Below are 25,095 nucleotides of genomic sequence, written 5' to 3' on the forward strand. Positions count from 1 at the left end.
AGAGGCCATGTCGCATAGTTAAATGTGTGGAGATCTTAGTTGAACCTTTAATTTTCAAGTTCGAATATTGAAAAAATATAATATCTCAGAGTTACCGCGAGGTTTCGAGTAGCGAATATCTTATTAGTATTAAAAAGATGAAAATTACCAAGATAAATTGCTCAGTCGGTACGTTAGTATTAAATAGGTAATATCGCAACAGTTTGTTCGAAGCCTAAACCGCCAAACGGCTCGGAGCCGGGGTTTGATTAATAAATGATTCGTTATGTAAATTGTTCCAATTGTTTTGTTTACCACCTATTTGGGGGCTGGGGAATCGTATTCCGTTCGCGAAGTTCAGTCTGAAATAGCCTAAATTGTGGAATGAGGTTATTTTCAATAGTTTTGATACATTGGCCAAATTAAATAGACCAAAATATCAAACTCGCAAAAACAGTGAGGTACACGAAAGGAATTTAAAAATCAGATAGCTATCTTTATTTTAAAGCACCGCTCTACCAATAAATAATATGTCAGAAAGCGTACCTAACTCAGAACAAATTTCACACAAAAAGTGGCCATACTTTAAACCAAAACGTCTTATGATTCAAATACGAATCATTTGCGAGGTTGCAAATAGACGTGCTCGTTGATTGGTTAAAATTAAGAAACAAAGCAGGGATTGGTTTGCGCGTGATGCAATTTCAGATGCACGACAAACGACACGTAGAACATGGTTTTTAAGCCCCACCTACTAGGACACGCAAGGCCATTTTTCTACACAGTTATAATTCCTGATTTAATACTTATTCCTAGGCACTGCTATTTATTTTTGCAACATTTTGAGAAACATTAACACCAAAAAACAATACAGTGTAATCTCACACAAAATAAAATGGCAAAGTAGACAATTTGGGCAGTTTTTTCAGCATGTAGAATATAAAAAAATAAACCACTATAATATTTAAAACATTCGATATCAATACTACAAAGTTTTATAATAAGAAAGTCCGACGCCACAGGAACGATGTCTACAGACGATAATGGATGATTTCTCCCGAGCTTTCAACGACAAAAAAATCAAAGCAAAGTCTACAAAACAAACAAAACGACCTCCGTAAGACCTTTTGCATAATAAAGAAGCTAACAGTATTAGCGTTATTCGCTAATACAATTAGCATGTATTTTAGGCAATAGCCCTTAGTATTTATATAACGAGTGGGCGTCATTCCGTCGGCTGAGGGGTGACTACTCGCTTTATTGGATGTAGTGATGTAAGAAACTCGATTAGTGGTCATTTGAGCCCGTTGCCCTCAAGCCAGTGGCAGTTTATCGGAGAAAACAAATATTTTGCGATCGCAACTGAGGAGTGGTTTAGAAAAAAACTGATATCTGAAAATCGTCTTATGTAAATGATTTCCTTTTCTTGTATGTAATTGAGTTGAGAGCTGCGAGCGAATTTAAGATATACAATAATAGTTAAATTTTGACTTGTACTACTTACCATAACAGTTTTGCTGTTGCCGCCAAGGTTGTCTTTTAGTAACCATGTAAGTACAGAATCTCTGTAAGGGACGAATTTGTCTTTATTGGGCTTGGCAGATGACTGGTCCGCCAGCTTAGATATAACTAGACCGAGCGTTGTCAGCGATCTGAAAAGTAAATCAAATTGTTAAGGTGTTATCAAAAATAACATGGTAAATTAGCAGCACGAGTTCATTTTAATTGCAATGAGGGCTATCGCGTATGAATTCGCCACTAGAGGCGCTAGTGTAGCGTGAGGTCTCCGAAATGTCAAATCTCATAGTTTTTGGGTGAGCTACGCGGGTTTATTTATAATTAGAATCATTTTGTGAATATTTTGCAATATCTGAAATTAATTATGGCAAATATGCGTTCCGGGGCAATGAATGTTTGTGTTTTGAGACAGTTTTGTCTTTCGGAAACCTTTGCCCTCCCTTTTTTTCGAACAAAACGGGGACTATGCAACACTGTGGCTTGCTCCATATTTTTATGGTACGGTTTTAAGGTGTATTAAATACGATTTTAATCTAAACTTTGTTTTCACGCCCGTAATAACAGACTTTGAAAGCCCATACTTAAAAACCTCACGCAACAGTGCGCCATCTAGTGAGACAAAAAACGATGCCCTCATTGGCGGGAAACCCTTTGGAATGTCAAAACCAGTGCCTTTTTCTGTTTTTTTTTTTCACATGTAATGGCAAAGGGTTAAGGCCCATGCTAGTTATTAAGCTTTTTGTATTTAGCTTTTCTCCATGCTTAAGTTGTAGCGACGTGGTCAATATTAAAGATATGTTAGGTAAAGCGAAAAAAGCCACACTCACTATTATTTGCTGCTCGCAATCCCTTAAAAGACTAATTAATTCTTACTTATTAATATTGGATCCTTCTTTTAGCCGATCACCGACAGCTCCAGTCTTCACCGCTCGCTCGGAGCCAGCCAGATCGACCAGAGACAAGCGCGCCACTTTTTCCCCCGTCACGCCTGTCGCCGCGTCGCATAGCGTCTGTGTCAGCACTACGCTGAAGACGGCGTGTGAACGCGACGATTCGCTGTTCATGTTGGTAGCGGCGACCGTTCGAGACTTGTTGCCTTCTGTCATTAAGTTGTCGATGTCCTGTACAAAAAGGTTATTGATCAAAATCAGAGCAAAACAAACCAAGGTAGTTCAATTTACCGCAAAACCGTTTCACAGGCAAACCACATGTTTTTATGCGCCGTAATAGCGTTTGCAGTAGTACCTTTACACATCGCGTTTATATTCGGAGAAATAATTAATATTGATATTGTTGCGGAGAAAGACAATTTAATTTAAAAACATTACCTATGTGATGTACTCTAACTCTTTACACGTCAATTCAATTTTTAACCGACTTCAAAAAAGGAGGAGGTTCTGTTCCAATGTTTTTATTTTTTTGTATTCCTAGGGAAATCGAGGGCAAACCTCAAAATTTATAGGCACACTTATGGCGATTTTGGCATTTTTAGCATTAAGGTAAGCATTTACATTCAGGAAGTATCATTTGGTAAACTGGACCTGATGAAGAAGACCGTAGATGGCCAATGGAACTCGTCAAAGCTAAGTAATGCTCGCGCGTCTATAAACGATCATGATTAATAAACCTACATAAAGCGACTAAGAAGAAGCTTAAAGTTAATGATTCTTTCGAACTGATCTGATGCTGAAGCTGGAAGGAAGGCAAGAAGGTCAGGGAACATAACTAAGCCGTGTTTGGGCTTAATAGAATCGTTGACTTTCGCTACAAATCACTAAAAGTAGAGAAATAAAGTTTTTTTTTTAAATGGAGTCGGTTTTACTTATTTGTTAAAAAAATCTTTATTTAGTAGGTACAATATAAATACAAAGTCGTCACCTTTAAAGTTTTCCGCCAACTATTATTTAATTCCAGAAACAATGAGCTATATTTTTTTAATGACAATTCTAAATTATTTTTTTTACGGGTGGCCAGGAGTGGTATAAATAAGTATTATTATCTACCGATTGAAGTTTAGTTTAAGTTAATCCCAAAGCAAATAGCTGCTATTCGAAAATTCGCCTAGTGCGTGCTTCAAACCTAAGTTTTGTAATTTTAGTGTGTGTACATAAGCTATTTAATGTATAGTTTAATGTAAATGACTCCAATTTAACTACAGCTTTTAAAAATTACACCATTCATCTAAAAGACAAATTAATGACAACAAAACACTATCCCGACCCCATCAACCGCCGCGATATAATTAAATGACAGAAAGGAACAGACAGAAACTAATTACCAAACGAAAATGCTTCTGCGTTTAATGCGGCCTTGAGATTAATTACACGAAAACAAAGTAAATTACAAACAACAGGCGAACAAGAATTTACGACGAAATTCCAACGAAATGTCGGTTTTGCACACAATTTTTCAGAAAGCAAACGTAACCCAAATTTGTTTTGAAATCGTTGACCAACAGCAAAAATTTACATAGCTAATATAATTTTAGAGGGCCACACACACGGTTATGCTGGTAACGGCATGTAAAAGCATAAAAGGGGTCGAAAGCTTTGTAAAATATTAAAGACAAACAAAATTTTACTCCTATTTTCTGTTAAAAGTAAACTGGCTGTTTTTCACTCTATGTGATCTTTATTTAGGTCATTATAGAGTGTTTAGATACAAATTGCTACGGACTCAAAACCTACAGCCCCCATAGGGTAAGCACTTCCAGTAGTTCAAAAGTTCAAACTTGAAATTTGGTATGAACTTAGATCAATATCTATAAGAAAACTCTATATCAAAAACCAATCTAAAATAATCCCACCCTGCATAAATTTTGCTTAGAATCAGGGTTCTGCTTACATGGATAACTTACAAATTTCTACGGAACCCTTAGTGCACGAGTTCGACTCGCACTTGGCCAGTTTTTTTAATTATTTTGTAGACTGACGTCTGCCAAAAATTAGTACTCATTGGCTCATAATTTTCAGAAAATAACTAGGTATATATTATACCTCTAAAGACTTGACTGCGCCAAACTTTTACCATTTTTCTAGAGGACGTGATTTGTTGATAATTTGTTGATTGTTGTAAAAAAACAAATGACCGTTGATCTTCACTACACAAACAAACTACAATATTTCGCCTTTCGCTTTAAGCTAGTCTTTTCATTACTCTTTTGATAAATAACTGCTGAAATCAAAGCATAAAGGAATAAATCTTCATTTTCCGTCGCAGAGGCAGACGTTGTTTATAGTGTTAACATAAACCAGTCGTTGCTAGTATTAATTAATTCGCTGATTAAAGTCAGCTCGTTTTCTATGCTGCCTTCGTAATAAATTCGGGGATGATCTATAGAGATGGATCGCAGTACTCGTAATTCTTAATAAGGTTTTTCTTAAACCTTGATATTTGGTACTATTATAATATAAGTACCTGGGCGACCGAGCTTTGCTCGGACTAAAACTCGGTAAAAATCGTTTTCCCAGACTTAAGACCAAGTGAGATCGATTTTTATCCCCGAAAACCCCTACATACTAAATTTCATCGAAATCGTTGGACCGTTTTCGAGATCCCCGAAATATATTTAAGTATATACAAGAATTGCTCGTTTTAAAGGTATTAGATAGATAATAAGATGAACCACAGTTGCCGTAAAATAAGAAATCAATCCTCACACTTCCTTCTTATAAAATATTAACTTTTTTAGCTTGAGAATCTCATCTTATTATATCTGTTGAAGTGTCATATTAACTTACAAACCACCGGGATTGGGATTTGTTGTACGTGTATGTGTATAGTATAAATGGTTATGTATAAGGAAGACACAAGGCCGAGAAAAATATCGTGCACTGCTGGAGCTGGACTAAACTCTGCACTCAGCTGCCTCCATTGAAGCGGAGTGAAGCGTAGGCTTTATCATCAAACACATTCTGAATCACCATCGTTTTCACAACTTCTTTCTGTCACTCGTCATAGGGTGAGGGTAGAAAGAGACGGTGTATGCAATCGCGAGCACACCGCGCGCTTACGGCCTCTGCCAAAATCGACAGAAAGGAAGCTAGGAAAATGACGATTTCAACTCATATGATTCGTTGATTTGGCACGTTTCCGCTCCGCTTCGTCTCAAAGGCACACTGAGGCACAAATCGACTCATCCATTGGTCTAAACCACGTCTAAACGGGTCACCTGCTGCTACGCAATCTCCATCACCTATAGACATTCAACAGTAGAGCCGGGGTTTGGACTCACGATCCTCTGCTTGAGTGGCCAGCATGTTGAGGTTATTCGGAAACCCCGCAGACGGTAATTCATGCTACAACATGTAGGGCAAAAAAGATGCTAGTAAACCGTACTGTGGATAATGACCAAAATACTATCGTTATACTTTGATACTAAGATTAATCCATCAACCAAAATGCTGACGTATACGAGTGCTTTTTGACATTACAACGCAACGCTACCAGAGATAAATTGACTAGGAACGGATTCATATCGCCGATGCTAACATAATATTCCAAATGCAAATGTGAGTATGCTTGTTTGTTAAGCTTCCACGCTTAAAGTATTCAACTGATCGTGATGAAATTCTGTCTGTCTGTCCATCCGTATGTCACAGCCACTTTTTTCCGAAACTATAAGAACTATACTGTTGAAACTTGGTAAGTAGATGGTATTCTGTGAACCGCATTAAGATTTACATACATAGATTTGAAACCCAAATTTTTTTTTTCATCAAACCCACACGTGTGGGGTATTTATGGATAGGTCTTCAAAAATTATATTGAGGTTTCTAATATATTTTTTTCTAAACTGAATAGTTTGCGCGAGAGACACTTCCAAAGTGGTAAAATGTGTGTCCCCCTCCCCTGTAACTTCTAAAGTAAGAGAATGATAGAACTAAAAAAATATATGATGTACATTACCATGCAAACTTCCACCGAAAATTGGTTTGAACGAAATCTAGTTAGTTTTTTTTTAATACGTCATAAATCGTAAACCGCAATTTACCTTTCATTCAATCAACTCAAATATAAAAATAAAAAAATGTGTACGGAACCCTCGGTGCTCGAGTCCGACTCGCACTTGCCCGGTTCTGTAACATTGTGTCCCGCGGGCGCGCGATAAACGAATTCTTCGCAGGTGAAGTCGCGGGCAACAGCTAGTAATTGAAAAAGTCCTTTTGACACTACGAGTATATTAAATTCACACGCGCACAATTAAATGGTTAAAAATCCAATTTCAAACATCCCTACAGAAGTTCAGAACAACGTAATATTACTTATATACAACCGAGTAGTTTCCGCAACATGACCCAGTCTTAAACTCCAACTTGGCCATTCAGCCCCAACCTCAATGCTGGCGCAACTCGGAACTCACTTCTAAATTAAATTAGAACCATTCATTGTTAGGAACTTCGCTAAGGAACACGATCTATGTTATTGCGCTCTGCTATCAAGTTATAACGGAAGGAATCTGAATTAAGACCTCTGGAAGTACAAAAGTTAAGAAACAATACAAAACAACAGTAATTTGGATATTTAAGTTGTATTATAAGGAAACATTATAGGTAAATGCGTAGCAGTATTTTTAGATGTTTATTTTCAGTTGGTAACTTTTCAAAACTGTCTCGTACTAAACTTCCGTTGAAACTTTCACGCAAGTTACAAAACTAATTTCATTTCAGAAACTATATTCAAATGTCGGAAACTTATAAACTATTTTGTTTTTCACAGTTTGCTAAACTGTTGTAATACGAAATCAAATTGAAAAGAATTGATTCACTCAAAATTTATGTTGCGCATGACAGACCCTTCGACAAAAAAAACAGCACCCAAAAATACCAGAGTACCTTTTCACGAAAAACAAAAGCATTGCATCGCATGGAGCCTCATAGTAAACAAAATACCCGGGGCGTCCATTTCGTACCAAAGTAAATTAGATCTGCGAATAAAAATTCAATTCGATAAATATACGAGTATGCCCATCTCTCGTTTCGTTTGAGCGAAGTAAACAAATATAAATTATTTGCTGGCTCTTATATCAAAATCAATCGCAACAATAAGTGTCCTTCGACGTGATTAACGAACGAGATACCGAAAACAGATTTCCTTAGTTCACAATAGATTTGCAGAGGGGGTTAAGTTTCACAATTTCGTAAAGTACCTACTACCTAATCAAACTTGGGCCTAAACTGAGGCCCAGCAGCCCAACGGCGACAAAAGCCTTAAACTAACAATTGTCTTTCGTGATAATGATAAAACGGTGGCTCAAGCGGGCTCGAGGTCATTTTAATATCTAGAAAAACAAAAGACGAAAGATTCTTAACGCCTAACGAGATAATTCTTACAATAAAGCTTTTTGACGACCAGATGGCCTAGTGGTTAGAGAACCTGACTACGAAGCATGAGGTCCCGGGTTCGATTCCCGTGTCGGGGCAGATATTTGTATGAAAAATACGAATGTTTGTTCTCGGGTCTTGGGTGTTTAATATGTATTTAAGTATGTATCTATCTATATAATTATATTTATCCGTTGCTTAGTACCCATAACACAAGCTTTGCTAAGCTTACTTTTGTGACTAGGTCAATTGATGTGAATTGTCCCGTGATATTTATTTATTTATTAACTAAAAGCTTCTGTGAAACAATTTACTCTAAAAAAACTTTGCTCTAGCTCATAATTTATTTATTAATCAAAATAATCACATTAGTTCTCATTGGTGTAGCACATAAGTAGTGCACTTAAGAGAAATCCAAGTCAGACAGGTACCGAGCTCTTCCAAGTGTCAATCAGGAAGGAATAAGTAGAGATTTGTAAGCCATCTGTGGGATCAAGGACGGAACTGACGCTCGAGAAACCTTAGGTTCTGCGACCTGAGTTATGGGATTATGCCGTCTCACTGACGAAGGCGCGAACTGCGACGTTCGCTCTATTCTATCGACACAACGTAAGCAAAATTTGTAAAAACAAGACATTTTTAACCTAAAAGAAATATTTTGTAGACTCCAGATCACTATTATCGCTAAAAATATAGATTTTGTTAAAAAAAACACTATGAGTACTTCATCCAACCTACTTATGTTTACGCGTACCTAAATTTTAAGACCATCTGACCATTAACAAATAAATTGAAAATACAAACTGAAATATAGATGCACAGAAAAAACAGAAAAATTAGACCATCACTGGGAATCGAACCCAGGTCCTCGGTAATCCGTACCACGTGCTATACCGCTACACCACTGATGGTCAAACTGATGGTTTGACCATCAGTGGTTATTTTTCTGTTTTTTCTGTGCATCTATATTTCAGTTTGTATTTTCAATTTAGGTTTTACGGGATGACCGTAAAAGTAAAAATTTGGAATTGAAATAAAAAATACAAAAAGATTCCAAAAAACCAATCTTCATTAACAAATAGTTGATTGTGCAACGAGAGCATAAAACGAGCCATTTTACCCAAGATAAGACGTTCATATAGCATCATATTTAATGCTCGAGTTTTACACTGCTTTTCACTTCGATTACGAGGAAATGAAATAACAACAGTGGAAAAAATTGTTCACTTACTATGTACATTTTATTTTTCATGCATTGCTATATAATTATACATATTTAGTTTTATTTATTAACTAGCTTTTGCCCGCGGCTTCGCCTGCGTGGAATTCGGTTTCGCGCGCTGTTGCATCGGGAACTGTGCATTTTTGATAAAAAGTAGCCTATGTCACTCTCTGGCCTATAAACTATCTCTATGCCAAAAATCACGTCGATCCATCGCTCTGTTTCGACGTGAACGACGGACAAACATACAAACACACACACTTTAGCATTTATAATATTAGTATGGATTTTGATTTATTTTTAGTTTTATATGAATTAAACATTATACAAAAAATATGTAGAAACTTTTCTGTTTGTGGCTGTTGACACCTGATTGCCTTGGTCTTAGACCAAGATTTTATTTTATGCACTAGAGCATAAATAGTCATTTTATGTCGCCTAGATCCAGCATAAACACGAACTTTACGAGCATGAGAAGTGAAAAAGATATTTTAAACGGCGCACTCTTAAATTAAAAATAAAGCCAAGAGTAAATAGATAATCCTTAATATGAACCGGATTTACCAATTGATAGGCCCCGCAGTGGCCGCAGTTTAAACTGTAAAAGGATTTTTTTAATAAAAGGAGCACAAAGACTGAAAACTCAAACAGGACGAAAGCGTTTTATCAACTTAGCAATAAAACACTTTTTCGCAATCTATTACGACGTACTAATAAATAATTCTGAAGGAAATTCTCATCTCCGAATTAGCATAATCAGTAAAAGCGCCATTTATCTTAATAAAGGTATCGAACATTTTCCGAGCGATTGGGCGTGAGTGGCGAAATGGATCGGCTCGTGGCTCAATCAGGCTAAACCGACGTCTGCAAGCAACATCCCTAATGCTCCGAGCCCGCTACTTACGTATGGCGGTTTCCCCTGAGTAGATTTATTTGTTTGTTACGTACAATTCAACTTCCACATTACTGACCTATCTTCTTATTAAGTCTAAATCGGTCCAATACAGGATTATAGTGAGAAAGAAATTGGTTAACTGGTCTAGCGAGAAAAGTCCTTTTCAGCATATTCGCACAGAAAAAATATGTCACTAGATCCATGATGGATCTGGTCAATGCATCTAGTGAGATCGAAGGATCTTTTTACTATGATCAGAATCAACGAAATGGAAAAAACGAATTCAGGTTACATGATATCTAAACCGAAAACCAAATTACTTACATAATTGGTTACGAAACCCTTTCAACTGGCAGCCGATTAAGCACTCCTCTGTACTGTACAGATCCTTTCTACACTTCCTCATATCACGCGTAAAATTTGCGGCTGTATAGATACTAGAAAATATTTCAACAAAAGTGTTCGCTTTACAGAGGTGGAATAGGTACTAATACTCTTTGGGCAACCTACAACATTGACATCAATGTGCCGTAGGGTGCATAGATGTCGATGACCTCCATCCACATTTCTAGTTTCCAGTCAAGTAAATCGGAATAGAGCTGTGACAGCCATGACAGCCTAGTGGTTTGTCTTATATATACCTACGATTTCTCAAGCAAAGAGTCCTGTATTCGAGGTCGCACTAAAGAGATTTTCGAAATACATGTGCGACTTGAAAATTATCATGACCTTTTATGTGAAGAAAGCCAAGGCTGTATAAGTCTGCGAAGCAGTGCCATGGTGCGTGCAAGTTTCCAATCTGCATCGGCACAGAGGAAACTACAACTCAAGCCACATTTTAAGAGAAGGAGTATGTCCAGCATTCCAGCAAGCTGGAAAAAAAGGAAATCGGAACAACGCGAATGAGAAACAAATATACCATCAAGGGAAAACTTTCAACGAATATGATATACTATACGTGTCATGACCAATGACGTGGTACCTACCCTATAAACCAAATAAATCACAACCATAAATAAGCAATTTGGTGGTGTAAACGAATAAAGCCGCGTCAGGGCACGGGTAGGGCCAAACTAAAATTGCTTGGTAAAATTGAAAGGAATCGGTTCAGGGCCGAGATCAATGCGAGAGATCCATCATGCCGCCACGTGACTCTATACATAAGTATGAACAGCGCTTGTTATAGACTACATGCGAGTACATAATGGGGATAAAGTAAACGGATGGCTGGAGAAAATTGAGAAAAAGATTAAACACCGGAGTGTAAATTGTATCTACTACTATAGAAACATCCGTGTTGATTTTTAAATCAAAAGAAGTCGATCATTCACTCCCGAGTAAAAAAAACTTTTATTTTTAATTTAAATACTATGTACGTACATTAAAAAGTACCTACTTTGACTCTTGATCTGATAACCTAATTTTATAAATAGTCGCTGAAAACACGCTTAAGCCGCTGAACCGATTTAGATTAAATTTGGTATGACGATAGTTTGAGCACCTGGGAAGGACAGAATAGTTTTTATAAAAAAAAAAACTTGCAAGGTAGCGATAAATTAATTCGGAGCGGACCAAGTCGCGGTTAAAACCTAATATTGATAATTCAAAATTTTAACCCTGATACAAAACTGAGGGTTGTTTATAAGTTTAACGTATTTGTGTTATGTATCTGCGTATCCGTATGTGGTAGGTATCGCAGATCCCAAACGAACGGACAAAATCATTAATAGAAAGCTAGTTAAAATTAAATAGTTAAGATTCTTAGCTGAGTTTTATCAAAATGATTCCAGAAGTTTTGGAGATATTGGACTTTAAAATGAAAACATCCGTAGTTTTCAACTTGCTTACATTTAACTATGGCACAAAATGGATTGAATATTAAAGTACCTGTCACGTAGCAATTTCGTTAACTTAATGCTTATCAGATCAGGGCAACCAAACCAAGTCATAAAATAATGAAAGCAAATAGTCTTTATTTAAAGACACGATGTACCTTCACTACTTCTAAGGAGGTTGTTAGGGCAAACAGCTCTTTACAAGCCTTTCTTCTCCATATTGACTGGGTGCGAAGTACTAAGTGGGGGTAATGAAATCTATCGCAGCGCTCATAGTGACCGAAAGTAGAAATAATGTAGGCTCTGTCATCTGTCATATTCATCTACATCCCGGACATGTCCAGCAGATACCAACCATTTTCCTTTTGGAACGGTTTGTGGTTGAAATTTGGTATTGAGTGAACTCACAAAACCGGCCTTCAAAATGATACTCATTTTTATCTGAAAACGATATTTAATTTATTACTAGCGATACAAGAACAATTATATATGTTCACTATCATTTGAAGAAACCATTAAAGCAGCTTTATCTTTTTGTTTTACAGTAAAAGTACAACTAAACATTAAGTAAACAAGCCCTGACATAACCAAAATAAATCACACCGTTTGAATAAATTTTACTTACCTCATTCAACTTTAATGAACTAAAATGAATTCACAACCCTTTGTTCACCCAAACCACGGTATCACAGTAATTCTGTATTATAAATTAATACGTGATAGGTTTGATTTTTGTCACAATGTCGCGATGAAATTTCAAAACGTCGATCCTCAGAGCCAGCAAAGTTGCGGACGATAGGTGGCGCTGATGTCGTGCACAGAGCCAATTTATTTATTTATTTATTCATAAAATTACCATTATAAGCTTAACAGTATGGAACCAAAGCGCTTACAATGTGAATTAATGACGGTAACTTAAGTTAGGTAAACATATTGCATAAGAGCAATGCATGCCAGCTGTCAGCGAATACGTAGATAAACCATACGTATACAATAGATAAACCATTTATCCACATGACAGAAAAATATTTTAATTCTTCAGTATTAGGGAAATTACAATTCTCTAGCATTATAACTTCTGCTATCTGTGCAATTCCCCGAATTTACAGCGGCACAGACAATTTAAACAAAAGCTTTTTACGTTCCAGTGGTATAGCTTTGTTTTAAATAACGTACAATTTAAGGCGTTAGCTTGTCCTGATTTAAATAAAATAATATGCACAGCAAACACTATATTTATTGTTTTCTTTTGCGATTTTTTTTTGTAGTCATGGTAGCCAAGCGTTTTGACGTATGACTTCTCAAGTATATTGCCGTGGGGTGGTGCAAAATATTTTTAATTTACCATGTTTTTTCTGTGCGGTGAAGAAAATCAACTTGTACACACATGCAAAGAAAATCAATGGTGTGTGCTTCCAGTCCGTAGGTACAGTCGAGTTCATAAACTTGTGAGCAAAAATATCTGAACACGCTTCTATGCCGTTAACAATAGAGTCGCCTTTGAGCCATTTGTACCTACAATACAATACAATGACTCTTTATTGAACACCAATACATAGTAAGCAGCACAGAAAACAGAGGTATATATAGAGATTAACAGTGAAAGTACCCACAATACTGTAGGTATACCAAACAAGATCAACGGCGGCTCCATTCCACATAAACGCTTTTAATTACACTTCATTCTTCTACCTTTCACACGCTACCCATATACCCACTGTATACTACTCCATCGAAGTTGATTAGAAAAGGGAGCCGAATCCGCTCAATCCACCTAATACGCGGGTATACGCACCTCGAGCTCCATGCCGTGCCAGTGCCACTGAGTGAAATTGGGCCACTTGTTTAATTTACATTAAATGCCGTAATGCCTCCATCATCGATCGGCACGATAGGAGCGGCGGCGAGGTTATTAAATAGATAGAAAACGTTTACTTTCATACATTACTGTGCTTACTGTTGGGACAATGATAATAAAAACGGGTTGGGCTGCAGCTTGTTTTATTTTTGCACACATGCACGTCATAAAAGTGAGAACGAAATCTTATATTGTTTACGGGTCATTTGAAAGCGTTAATTCCGTATGATTTTCGTGGGCACATATTTGTTGACATGGTAGGTTCCGTTACGTTACAGTTTCCGGGTTATCTAGTAGAAGCACAGGACGTCTAAAAAAAGAATCGAAAATGTCATCAAATTCTACAGCCATTCTTAAAAAAATGTGGCCACGAAAATGAGGCGGTTGATACGCTCGAATATTGACCCTTAACTCCTTTATAAGTGGTTGGAAAGTACAACTTTTTGATGGCATTATTTTTATTTTAGAATGTGTATTATTTTTTAGTGGGTAACAGATAAGGTCAGGACCCTGGTTTAAGTTGAAAACAAACTGGTATTCTCCATGACTAATCGATGACATAAGCAACCCGAATACTGTAACTCGTTATGCATGCATATCCAAAAACAAGATCTACAATCAATTTTTATACGGTCGTAAAGAGTACAAGTTGTTCAAAGATTTGAAGATTTTATAAAGACTGACGCGTAGAAGGCAAATTGAACAGTTTCGACAGAAAGCACTCTTACGCGGAAGGGGAATCGACAGGAGTAATAGCCACCGTTAAGGTCCTGGAGCGACTCTAACTTAATGAAGTTATCGGAGCGCCCAATCTGCGAGGAAAACAGAGATTTTATCGAAAATTTCCACTGACGATACCATTTTTGTTCCTCCGAAACAAAATTAATTTTAATAACCATCCTATCTCTCTAAAGGGCAATCGAGATAAAACGTTAAAATTTCTAAATATAGAAACTTGTAGGAGTAAATCAAAATTTAGTGTAAACAGAAATTCGTCCCTAGAACTTGGAGTTGATGTTGCTTTTGGTAGAATGTAATGTTACATTTAAACTTTTGCATGGTAATTCAAATTTACAGAGGAATGCTGAGCGTCTGAGGTAAAATGAGTTTCAGGGGAATCCTTTTACTGGAACATAACTACTTAAATAAAGCCACCAGACATGTTTTACTATTTTTATTACTGATTTAATCAAATAGAGATAGGTACTTGTAACTTCATAGATAAAATAGGATGAGCTAGCGAGTCCATTTAATAATACGAAGCCAGCAATTGCTATGACGGCCGAGGTGGATATAGTGCTTTTCACAAACGAATCTAAACTGAACCAACAAACAAAAAAATAAATGGAAGTGTATTGACCAAAAAGTTAAAAGCATCATATGTTTTTGTTAAAAATTTGATTTTCACTTTTCTTTCATGCTCGTAAAGGTAGGTAATGCTGGATATAGGCTGTATAAAATGACTTGCTCTATTCTCTTGCTCAATGCTCTAGTCTAGTACACTGTACATGTGGTAGAGCCTCACTGTAACCACTAATGGCTGCCGTTTGTCAACTTTAGCATAAAAAATCAATACAGGAGATACAAAACACCTAACAGATCTATATCACCGAGTATTCCCGCGGGAGAGTTACCTAGTCCAATCTACCGAAGCACCCCCCCAGATAAATGATCTCGTAACACGATATTGCTAGATCATAATGACGGAATAATACATGAACTTATTCCCCTTTACGACATATTCAGGAGTGAGATGATATTTGGAAGTACATTTGCGTTTACCGTTGTTTTATGATGATTAAAACAGGATAGAATGTATGTACATTGTACACAATAGCGGTTATCTTGAAATTTTACAACTTGAATGGGCGCGGTTAGATTCCAAAAATGAAATTCACTACCATTACTAGGAATTGTCACTACATTACATATTGTATTTTTACGAAAATTAGTTCTTGACTCCAACTTTTTGTTTAAAGCTTGTGCCACGCATTTGACGATTGGCATGGGAAATAGCGAGGAAAGGAGGTCGGAACGTAGCGCTACGTTATTCGTCATGCGTCTCTCCCTTCTGCGACTCTCTCAACATGAACGACAAGACGACGTAAAGTTGCACGAGAAATCAGAGCGAGGACCATTGCGAATAACAATTATAACTTCATTAGACTTCAACTAGCTGCCACGAAGGTAGGAGCGGTTTTGCTCTACGTCTGATTAGAATCCGATCCGAATCCGGGAAAATAAGGACCGGAGTAGTCATAGAACTATTTGTATGGAAGCTCACGCACTAAATCCGGTTTCTGTCGTCCGATTTCACCATACAACAATATATACGCACTTTAATTTTTTTTAAGAAATTTTGATAATGTTAGTAGACGTCACAGGGGACCGAAGAGCTCGCAGCTTCCTCGGACATAGAATTAGCTTGGCTTTTTAAAAAGGAAACGCTGCCAGCATCTTCGGGACCTTGCCAAAGGGGTACTTTTTGATTAAGTAAGTTTAGGATAGGTAGTTTTATTAATTTAATGCTTATTATTATTATTATTGGTAAATGGTACTATATACTATTTTAACAACTAGTCCAGACCGTATTTTCGCTGATTCGGATCATTGAACTCTAAGTGTGAAACCGAACCGCTCTAAAAGTATTTTTTAATAAATAAGTAATGTGTCACAGTGGTATTATTTTACCTAGATCCCAAAAATTACCTGAAAAGATGAGACGGCCAGTAACGACAGTCCGTCCACGTACGGCCCCAGCACGGCGTGTTCGCGGACGCGGAGCGACCGCCGCGTCGTCTCCGGGTCCAGGAGATCGTGCACTCGCTCGTTGTATATCTCCATGTATGACACCTCCACCTGCGAAAACAAAACAACATTGGTATCGTACGACGTGTAAGAAAATTAAAAAAAAAAACAACATCAAAACTAAAAATAGGATTGACAATCCCATCAGGCATGATAGTCAACCAGAAGTATCAGAGAGGTATTAGACTTGCTTCTAAGACTCTTGTGCTTTGTCACTCTGGTATTGTTTAACAGACTTTCTGTGTTTTGTACGCTTTAATTATGCACCCCCCGGTGCATTTTATTGATATTTTTCTGTAACTCATAGTCATACGGTGTGTACATTTGTGAGTGAACTCCTAATAAAGGATTTTTTAAGCCAGTTTCCGTTTTAGCGTTTTTTTTGCACCATTTTGTATATATTCCTATGTCCGACTTCGGATCATGTTGTCTATCTACAAAATTTATTGCAACAATAGGATTTCACATTTACTTAGATATTTACCAAGTGAACAGGCTTCGATGAGAAAGTCTAATGCCTCGAGTCGAACATAGCATACTATTATCCCGGTAAATGCGGGGTTCGTGTAGGATAAAGGAACATATACCCGGATAAGGACTCAGATTGTTATCGATGTCGGCGGCCGATCGTAAAATCCGCCAGATCACGAAATTCCTAGGCATATCGTGAAATGGCGCCATTTCATGATATGCCTAAAAGTTGGCCAGGCATATCACGATGTGCCTGAGAAACAATACGGCAGCAAGCAGATCGATTAGAGCAACGCATATTCGTCGATATTCCTAGCTTTATACCGGGCCATCGTGATATGCTGAAAAAACGAAAAGTTTAGGTACGACGAGCGAAGCGAAGAGTGTTTAGTATGAATTGTGACCACTACGCACGAGCCGAGCGAGCGTTCCGCGGCAGCGGCCGGCGAATTGCCAGAAACGATATGGCGGCGTTTCATGATATGCCTATGAATTTCATGATCTGCTTAGACGTCAATAGGCAAATCGTTAAACGGTGAGTTTTTAACGATATGGCGAATGTCCCTTAGCCAATTCATGAAATTTCGAGAATTAGGAATTTCGTGATCTGGCTGGTTTTACGATCGGCCGCCAAAGTCGACATAACGTAACTAGCCGCCACGTGACTTACGTTGACCAGAAACTATAAACATCGATCTTCATCCTGTTATCCTATTTACTAGTTCCTTTCTTAAATAGTACGGTCAGGTTTAACTGGACACTTCTGTTAATGCCTAGTCACTTTTACTAAATTAAGGTTCTGTGACAGGGTACCTATTTGGCGCTAGTAACGTGAGGCTCGTTTGTGAATTTTATTTGTGTCACGTTTATGATTGGTTACATTACTGAATGAGCCAATCGTAAGCAAAATCGCCAATTAACTCCACCGAAGCAAATCGTGCCAAATATTTAGAACAATAACTTGTTTGATAGGGCTATACCTCCTAAAGATCACACCTACAGTAATAATCAGAACACAGAGCTGTTTGTTAAAATGAAGGCCTCAGGAATTCTAGATACTGCACCCTTGACCCTAAATGAACCTCATTATTCATAACAATGGAGTTCATAAGTGTTAATGAGGTTGTGTTTTGACAGGCAAAATATCGCTAGATGGCGTTAGTATCGGGAGATCCGTTTGACGTTACATACAGCGTTAGTTTTTCAACCAATCACAGACGTGACACAAATGTCAAAGTTGTCAAACGGATCTGACGATGGTAGCGTCAATTAGCTAGTCACAGAAGCCCTCATTGATAGGTCAAGAGATCAATTAGAGGCAGTCGGCATCAAGTGTTTGGTTAAATAAAGAGACTAAATTTTGCTATTATTTGGTACTGGCAACTTCGTCTTCGTCATAAGATAGCTTTGCATTTTCCGATATAGAACAGTAGCCCACGCCCTCTCAACCGACGTCCATGTTGAATTATGAAATAATACCGTACTAGCGACGAGGCAACTAATCCTAAACTTCAATAATCGATGACAAATTTTATTGACATAGATCCTTATCAATGAACTAAAATAATTTCCTTGCTCACCCGCGACCTTACGATAGCTAAGCTTATGCAAAATATGCGTGTTCATGCAGTTCCTCCACCTCCACACTGTAAGAACACACACAAATCACACAAACCCATCTATCACCACCACCACACTACACTGACGCGTTTCGAACTCAACCAGAGCTCATCTTCAGAGTGACACAACCGTACACCATGCTACCAGTTGTTAGACATAGATCCTTATATATGCACATGTTTACCAGACTGCCGCCAGAAAGGAAGGTTATGTGTTTCGAGTATACATGTAGGTACTTAAACACACTACCGACTGCGCCAATTCAATGATTTAGTTGAAAGTCTATATTATATACATAGACATATGGTCCGTTGCCTACTAGTGAATCAGGAGCTGCCAAGCTGACCTAATTTGGCATAGATAGTCCGATGTCTTCCACAGGAAAGGAAGTAAAGACACGTGTCAAACGAATGTCGAAGATTATGATTGATTTTATGGAGTCTTTTTGTATTTTTTATTTCAACTCCAGTGCTGGTCTCTTTTTCTGGTTTTTCTGTGCTTCCCTGTCTCAGTTTGTATTTACGATAGGGAATGTCGAAGACTCCTTTAAAACTTTAATTTAAATTAATAACTTTAATAGTACCTACTTCTGTTGAACTAGATTGAGATCGATTATTTTGAACTTTTATTTGAACTGATTGATTGCTTCGATTATTTGCTATTTATTCAAAAGTAATTCCATTATTCCTCGGTACAGTCAACAAAGATATACACGATATACACGACTTTATGCACTTAACATTAAGGCCGTGTATACATATTTTTGCAACTTTGGCCGTGTCGATATCTTTGCCCTTGACTGTACATACGTAAATTAATTGAATGAGTTTTTTTTAAGCTTGCTCTTAGTAACACATTAACCCCCTTATTCATAAAACTTAACAAGCCTATGTTAACTAACAAATGCTTTGTCCCTTTCTAACAAATACAAATGTCGAAGTGACAGATAAGGACAAACGAATTTTAGCGTCATTTTAACTAAAATAGATTTGATTGTAGTTTATGAATAAGGGGGTTAGACTTTAATTCCAATTAAACGCTTGCTCCTAGCAAAGCTAAAAACTATGATAGGATAGGCACCCACATACCTAAGAATAAAATATCATTGCTTTCCTAAAAGTAATGATGATGATAGATAAAGCTCGGGTAAAGTAAAAATTCTCTGAGAAGACAATCGCTATTATTATACCTAATTTTTTCATTTCAATTGTTCCTGCACCTCAGTCGGCTGAACCGGAATCCTCATAGGATAATTTTGTTGTTCGCGTGATTCGCGTGTAGTAGTTTTCGACAATTCGCCGAAGAACTAGAGTTACCGACACACCTCAAAGAATATTCAAGTTGAAGTGGCAATGGGCGGGTTACATCGCTCGAAGATAAGGATAGCCATTGGGGTAGAAAGGTCCTCGAGTGGCAACCACGTAAGCTCATAGAATGTATAGGTTTTAAAGACAGTGATATTAACTCAAACGGACTCGGTAATGGTACTTATGTCTAAGTCAATGACAATTTTATCCCGGCGCGGTCCAGTAAAGCACCGACATGCTTTTAGTTTAAACTGCACTTCTTAACTCTATTGTCCGCATTTATGTCCTTTGAACGACTTAAGCAATGGACACTGAGCTTAGTCGGCCTTTGCAGGCTTATTCTTTTTGGCGAACTACCGTTTAAATATTTTAGGAGAACTGAATCTGGACGCCTGCCAGAAGTCAATGACCCTGCTGGTCTCTATTAAAATGTACCTACACCCCCCCTGTAACCAACCGTACGTATCCAATATTTTGCTGATATCTAACATCTAACTCAAGGACTAAGGTTCCACCGCCGACGATGAGCGAGAAGCGACTAGAGCTAGTAACTAGAAACGAGTGGGCGAGCAGCGAGAAGCGAGTGTAGTTTTGTCGCTAGGCTGGTAAGCGAGTGTTCGAGTGCGACGGGCGATTATGCCAGTTCCACATTATTCCAGTAAATTCAGTGTCATGCTACTGGAATAATGTAAACCGCATTACTCGCATCGCACCACTCGCTTGAGCGGGACGGCAGCCAAGCTAACATCGCTGAGCGAGTATCGCTCTCTTGTCGCTGCGACAAAAGAGTGAAGAGAGAGTTTTCGCCGGCAGTGAGAGCAGCCAACGATCAACTATATTAATTATAAATTTGTGTCCCTTTTACTCACACAGGATCTATATATTTTGTTGGTTTCTTGAGCGAGAAAATAGTATATAGCCAATCGCTTCCTCGCCGGCAGTGAGGCAACTGCCTAATTATCCTTTTTTTTAGGACACTGGCCTATTGTAGTTACCTTGTAAGTGAGCGCAGGCGGCGACTGCTGCTTGCGAATCCGCTCGAACAGCGCATCGCAGAGGCGGGGGATGATGCCGCCCTCGTCAGCGCCCGGAGAACCCATCATCGTATATGACTTGCCGGAGCCTGCAACAAAATAATTAATTTATTAGTTCACTAGCTATGTCACCTTGGGTATAGCTCAGTTTAGACCTCTCGTAAAGCTCAGTTTAGACCTGTAATAAAAATCGTGTAATTTGCATTACATTGCGCGCTCGATTGACCACTACAAACGCGTTGACTTGTGGCCTCGCAATGTAATGCAACATGCACAATTTTTCTTGCAGGTTTAGATTAAGACCAGGCTTTAGATTAAGGAAAGATCGTGCTCTATGTAATGTGGGTAACTTTGAGAATACACTCGTACAGTTTGAAATACTTTTGACAAAGTTTAAAATTTGTAAAAAAAAAAACCTTTTTATTACATACAATCCGTATGCTTATTGAAATAATAACCAGAGTAGTAAAAAAAATTATTAATACTCATTTATAAATACTCACTTATAAATATATAAATTAAATTAAATAAATTATTTTTATTTATTAATCAAGAATATATATTTACTATAGTAAAACAATATAATATGAGGTACACGCGTTTCCACAAAAAAAATATAAACAAAGATACGAGCGCGATGGTTGGACGCCAGCCATAAAAAAAAACACGCCGCTACCTCACTTTACGAGTCTCGTTCTATTGGGATGGGATACCTTTAAATATAAGATTGGGTAAACTAAAATAAAACTTAACTATATATATATTTATAAGTAATACTAACAACTGATGGATCCCAGTAATCTGAATAAATAAATTTTATTATTATTATTACTATTCCCACCAATACAACCCAAACGCGTTTAGAATCCTGAGAGAAAAACTAATTCGAGTTTCATAAATAAGTAAATAATATTAGGTCACGGGATAATTCACACCAAGTAGCTATTCCAAAGTAAGCAAAGCTTGTGCTACGCAGTATCGGGAGTGGGTAACGGATAAACTTCGTAACACAATCATATTTAACACCCAAGACTCGAGAACAAACATTCGTATTTTTCATATCTGCCTCACCGAAGTCAAACTTTCGGCACCCTATCAGACTGACATGCAAATTGAATTATATTGTTTGATTAAGTGGGTATGTAAGTGGTAGTAATTCGCGCTTCTAGATCAAGGTTGTAACAACACAACATAACACCCCATTTTAGTTTCTGGAAGGTTAACGTGGATAATTTTGAGTTGATTACTCTTCTTATTATGAATGAAAATCGCGTAGGTCTCAAATATCACATATATTAATCGTTTTCAAAATAAAACAAAGTATCTCATACAATATCTACCTTAATCTCGTTTTAATACCAAGGTCATACGAAAATTGTTCAAGTAAAGTATCACCTGACATTTTCAACCCAAATCGAGATTACATCTCACCCCTTACAACAAGGTCAGAACGAAATTTGAAACTTTATTCATTCAGGCGTGAATCCTTTGAATCGCAAATATAACAAAAAGGTAATCTGTAAATTCTGGAATGTAAAAACTAAGGTCACTTGGTCTTTTCCTTTTAGTTATTGCCTAATAAGGCGGCGCTGTATAAAAGATGTCTAAGATAAGATACATAATTTCAGAATATTCCAGCAGATAGTAGAGTTACTTTCACTGAACATAAGCGTTTATCATGATATTTTAATTATGGTTGACAAATGTTTCCATACTATCTATTGTTAATAAATGTTCAATCAAAATGTACTTAGTGCGTCAAATCTATGACTAATTAATTTTGATCAAAAATTGTATTGAACTTTACAGGGATGTTCAGACAGAATAACACATTAGCCAGCTGAAATTTGAAGACATCCTGTATGGATGGAGTTCGCGAGACTTTAACGCCTGTTGCTAAAATAAGTATGAAAGTTCTCTGTTGCGACACTTAATTTAAGGTGTGCCTATACATTTGTATGGATAACTTTATCATTCAGTCGTGTATGGTTAATTAACTACTTAACTTCTTGGTCTAACTTTTTGGTCCGCACTCGTATATCAAGTGCTGTAAAATGAACGAAGGCTGTCTGTTCGGATTTTTACGGTGGCATTCAGAGTTATCCCCGTTCGTCCCTACTCAGAGTAAGGTAATTAGAAAAATGATAAACGAGGAATTCATAAATCTTTCTGCTAATTATTGCAGAAAGCTGTTGACTGGTGTTATTTCTAGTGACTTCACCGCGTTTATTCGACTTTTTCATTAAAAATATCTTTACTTTTTAAATATTTTTCATTTGCTAAGTTCGTCCCAAAGCAAAGATAACAGAACAAAATGAATTGAAAATACAAACTGAATGAGCAAAACAAAACTGAGAACAAAATGAGACTCAAGAACAGCAGGCAAGTACCTGCCGGCGGCACTAAGTTAAAAAAAAGACGGACCGCGTAAGGTCATACGTCTGCCCTGGGACCGTACTAGAAAGAAATGTCAACAAGCACTAAAAATTATCAGACTCTTAAAACCTTGTTCTTTTAGACCGGCATTCGATTTTTAATATCGCTTTGAACTCTTCAAGAAGAAAACTGGCAAGAAAAAAATTGTGCGATTGCGTAGAATAATGAAGAATGACAACAACATTTTACAAATTAGCAAGTAGTGTTGCATAAAATGCTTATTGCCTCAAGGCGTAGCAGGCGTACTATCAAAGTCAAAGTCAAAATATCTTTATTCAATTTAGGCCATAACAAGCACTTATGAATGTCAAAAAAAAATCTACCACCGGTTCGGAAAAACCTCCGTTGAGAAGAATCCGGCAAGAAACTCAACGATGTTTAGGTAAGTACGTTGTACACACTAACAAATTACAAACGATCTTAATTAAATGAACATGTCGTCATGTATAGAACATCTCCCAACTTTGATTAACACAACAAAACCCCTCGACACAGAGCTGTCGACATCGTCGATAGAACGATTATCGTCAAGCAACTATTACACTACATGACGTTGATTGAATAGTAAGACGTCTCTTCAGAAATGTTAGCGTCATCTGTAGTTCTCTCACGCGCCAGTCGCACACATAATTCAATTCCCAAATACAGAAATAATAGAACGTTGCTATGTGGAATATATAGGGAAATTATGCGGCGGGTAGACGCCACCTGCCGCTCGGGAAACCTACATCGAAACTATTCAAATAGGCGTTCGGACCAACCTTTACGATCACCTCATTGGAACACTGAGAGGCTTTCAAACAGAATGCAATTTCACTCAAGCAATGCTGATTAATAAGTTAATTACTTCGCTGTCGAAGTTTTAAAAACTTTCTCAGAAGCATTTTAATTACTTTCTTAATTTCGACGAAAATAAAGACCGCTTGAAACTTTCGTTTTCCTAATTAATTCTTCAAATAAAAGTCAGGACTACCTCGTCGGATAAAACAACAAAAGCCCTTTGTCATAGATTTGTCTGTTCGTATAAATCAAAGCAACCTTTACAGAGGACGCGGGTAGCCATCATTCTTCTCATACGAATACGTCGCTATGGGAATGTCAACTTTTATTGTATGAAACACCTGTCACGTCGCCAGTTGCGTTTTTATCCCCTGAAACAAGTGCGGAATACCTAACGCGCGAAAAGGTTTTTAGGTATCGCCTTTGACAAAATGAATTCAAAATTGCTGCTACGAATTGTATTTGCAGTTTCTACAAGAATCATGAAACTAGATTGTTCTTTAGGTGACACTATTATTCGTCGACCAATCAGCAATATGGGCTCGTCTAATTAACAACGTAAAATATTAAGACTAATGAACGGTGGGATTGCTTTTCGTTTGTTTTGTAAATTTATATATAAACAGGCTAACTTCAGCAGATATATTCTGTAGGTTTATCAAATATTATTCTATTGTAGTAACACACTATTTTTTGTCTATGATTTTTGATATATGATTATAGGTACCTTTATTTCTACCACCAGAAACCAGTGCCTTTTTATTTAATAACTAAAATATTAAATTAACACTTAGTTATAGCAAAAACCTTTCCATTTCAAAATGTTGTTGGCTCGGATACCCTATCTATTGGATGATATTTGTAATAACAGATAAAAACATTGTGCTATTTTTTAACAGGAAATGTCAGCTTCCCATTGTTTGTATGGGAGGAAAACTGCAAGCATTAGGCTTGAGAAATGATGATCCCGCGTTGGCAGGCCGCCAGGGCTACATCACAGTCATTGTCA

The 25,095-nt window shown here is 37.3% G+C and overlaps 1 protein-coding gene across 6 annotated transcripts in view; it reads right to left on the reverse strand.

Moving 5' to 3' along the window:
• Positions 1-25,095, reverse strand: part of Khc-73 (Kinesin heavy chain 73) — a 100,351-nt gene that overhangs the window by 30,780 nt on the left and 44,476 nt on the right. For all 6 annotated transcript variants that reach the window (XM_074101180.1, XM_074101177.1, XM_074101179.1 and 3 more), the window contains exons 2-5: positions 20,832-20,959; positions 16,340-16,489; positions 2,371-2,618; positions 1,484-1,631 (exon numbers count right to left, since the gene is read on the reverse strand). In XM_074101180.1, coding sequence (XP_073957281.1) covers positions 1,484-1,631; positions 2,371-2,618; positions 16,340-16,489; positions 20,832-20,939 — 654 coding nt within the window. In that variant the 5' untranslated portion in view covers positions 20,940-20,959. The remainder of the gene's footprint in view (positions 1-1,483; positions 1,632-2,370; positions 2,619-16,339; positions 16,490-20,831; positions 20,960-25,095) is intronic.

The sequence above is a fragment of the Choristoneura fumiferana genome, chromosome 18 (assembly GCF_025370935.1).
Source record: "Choristoneura fumiferana chromosome 18, NRCan_CFum_1, whole genome shotgun sequence".
NCBI classification, from domain to species: domain Eukaryota; kingdom Metazoa; phylum Arthropoda; class Insecta; order Lepidoptera; family Tortricidae; genus Choristoneura; species Choristoneura fumiferana.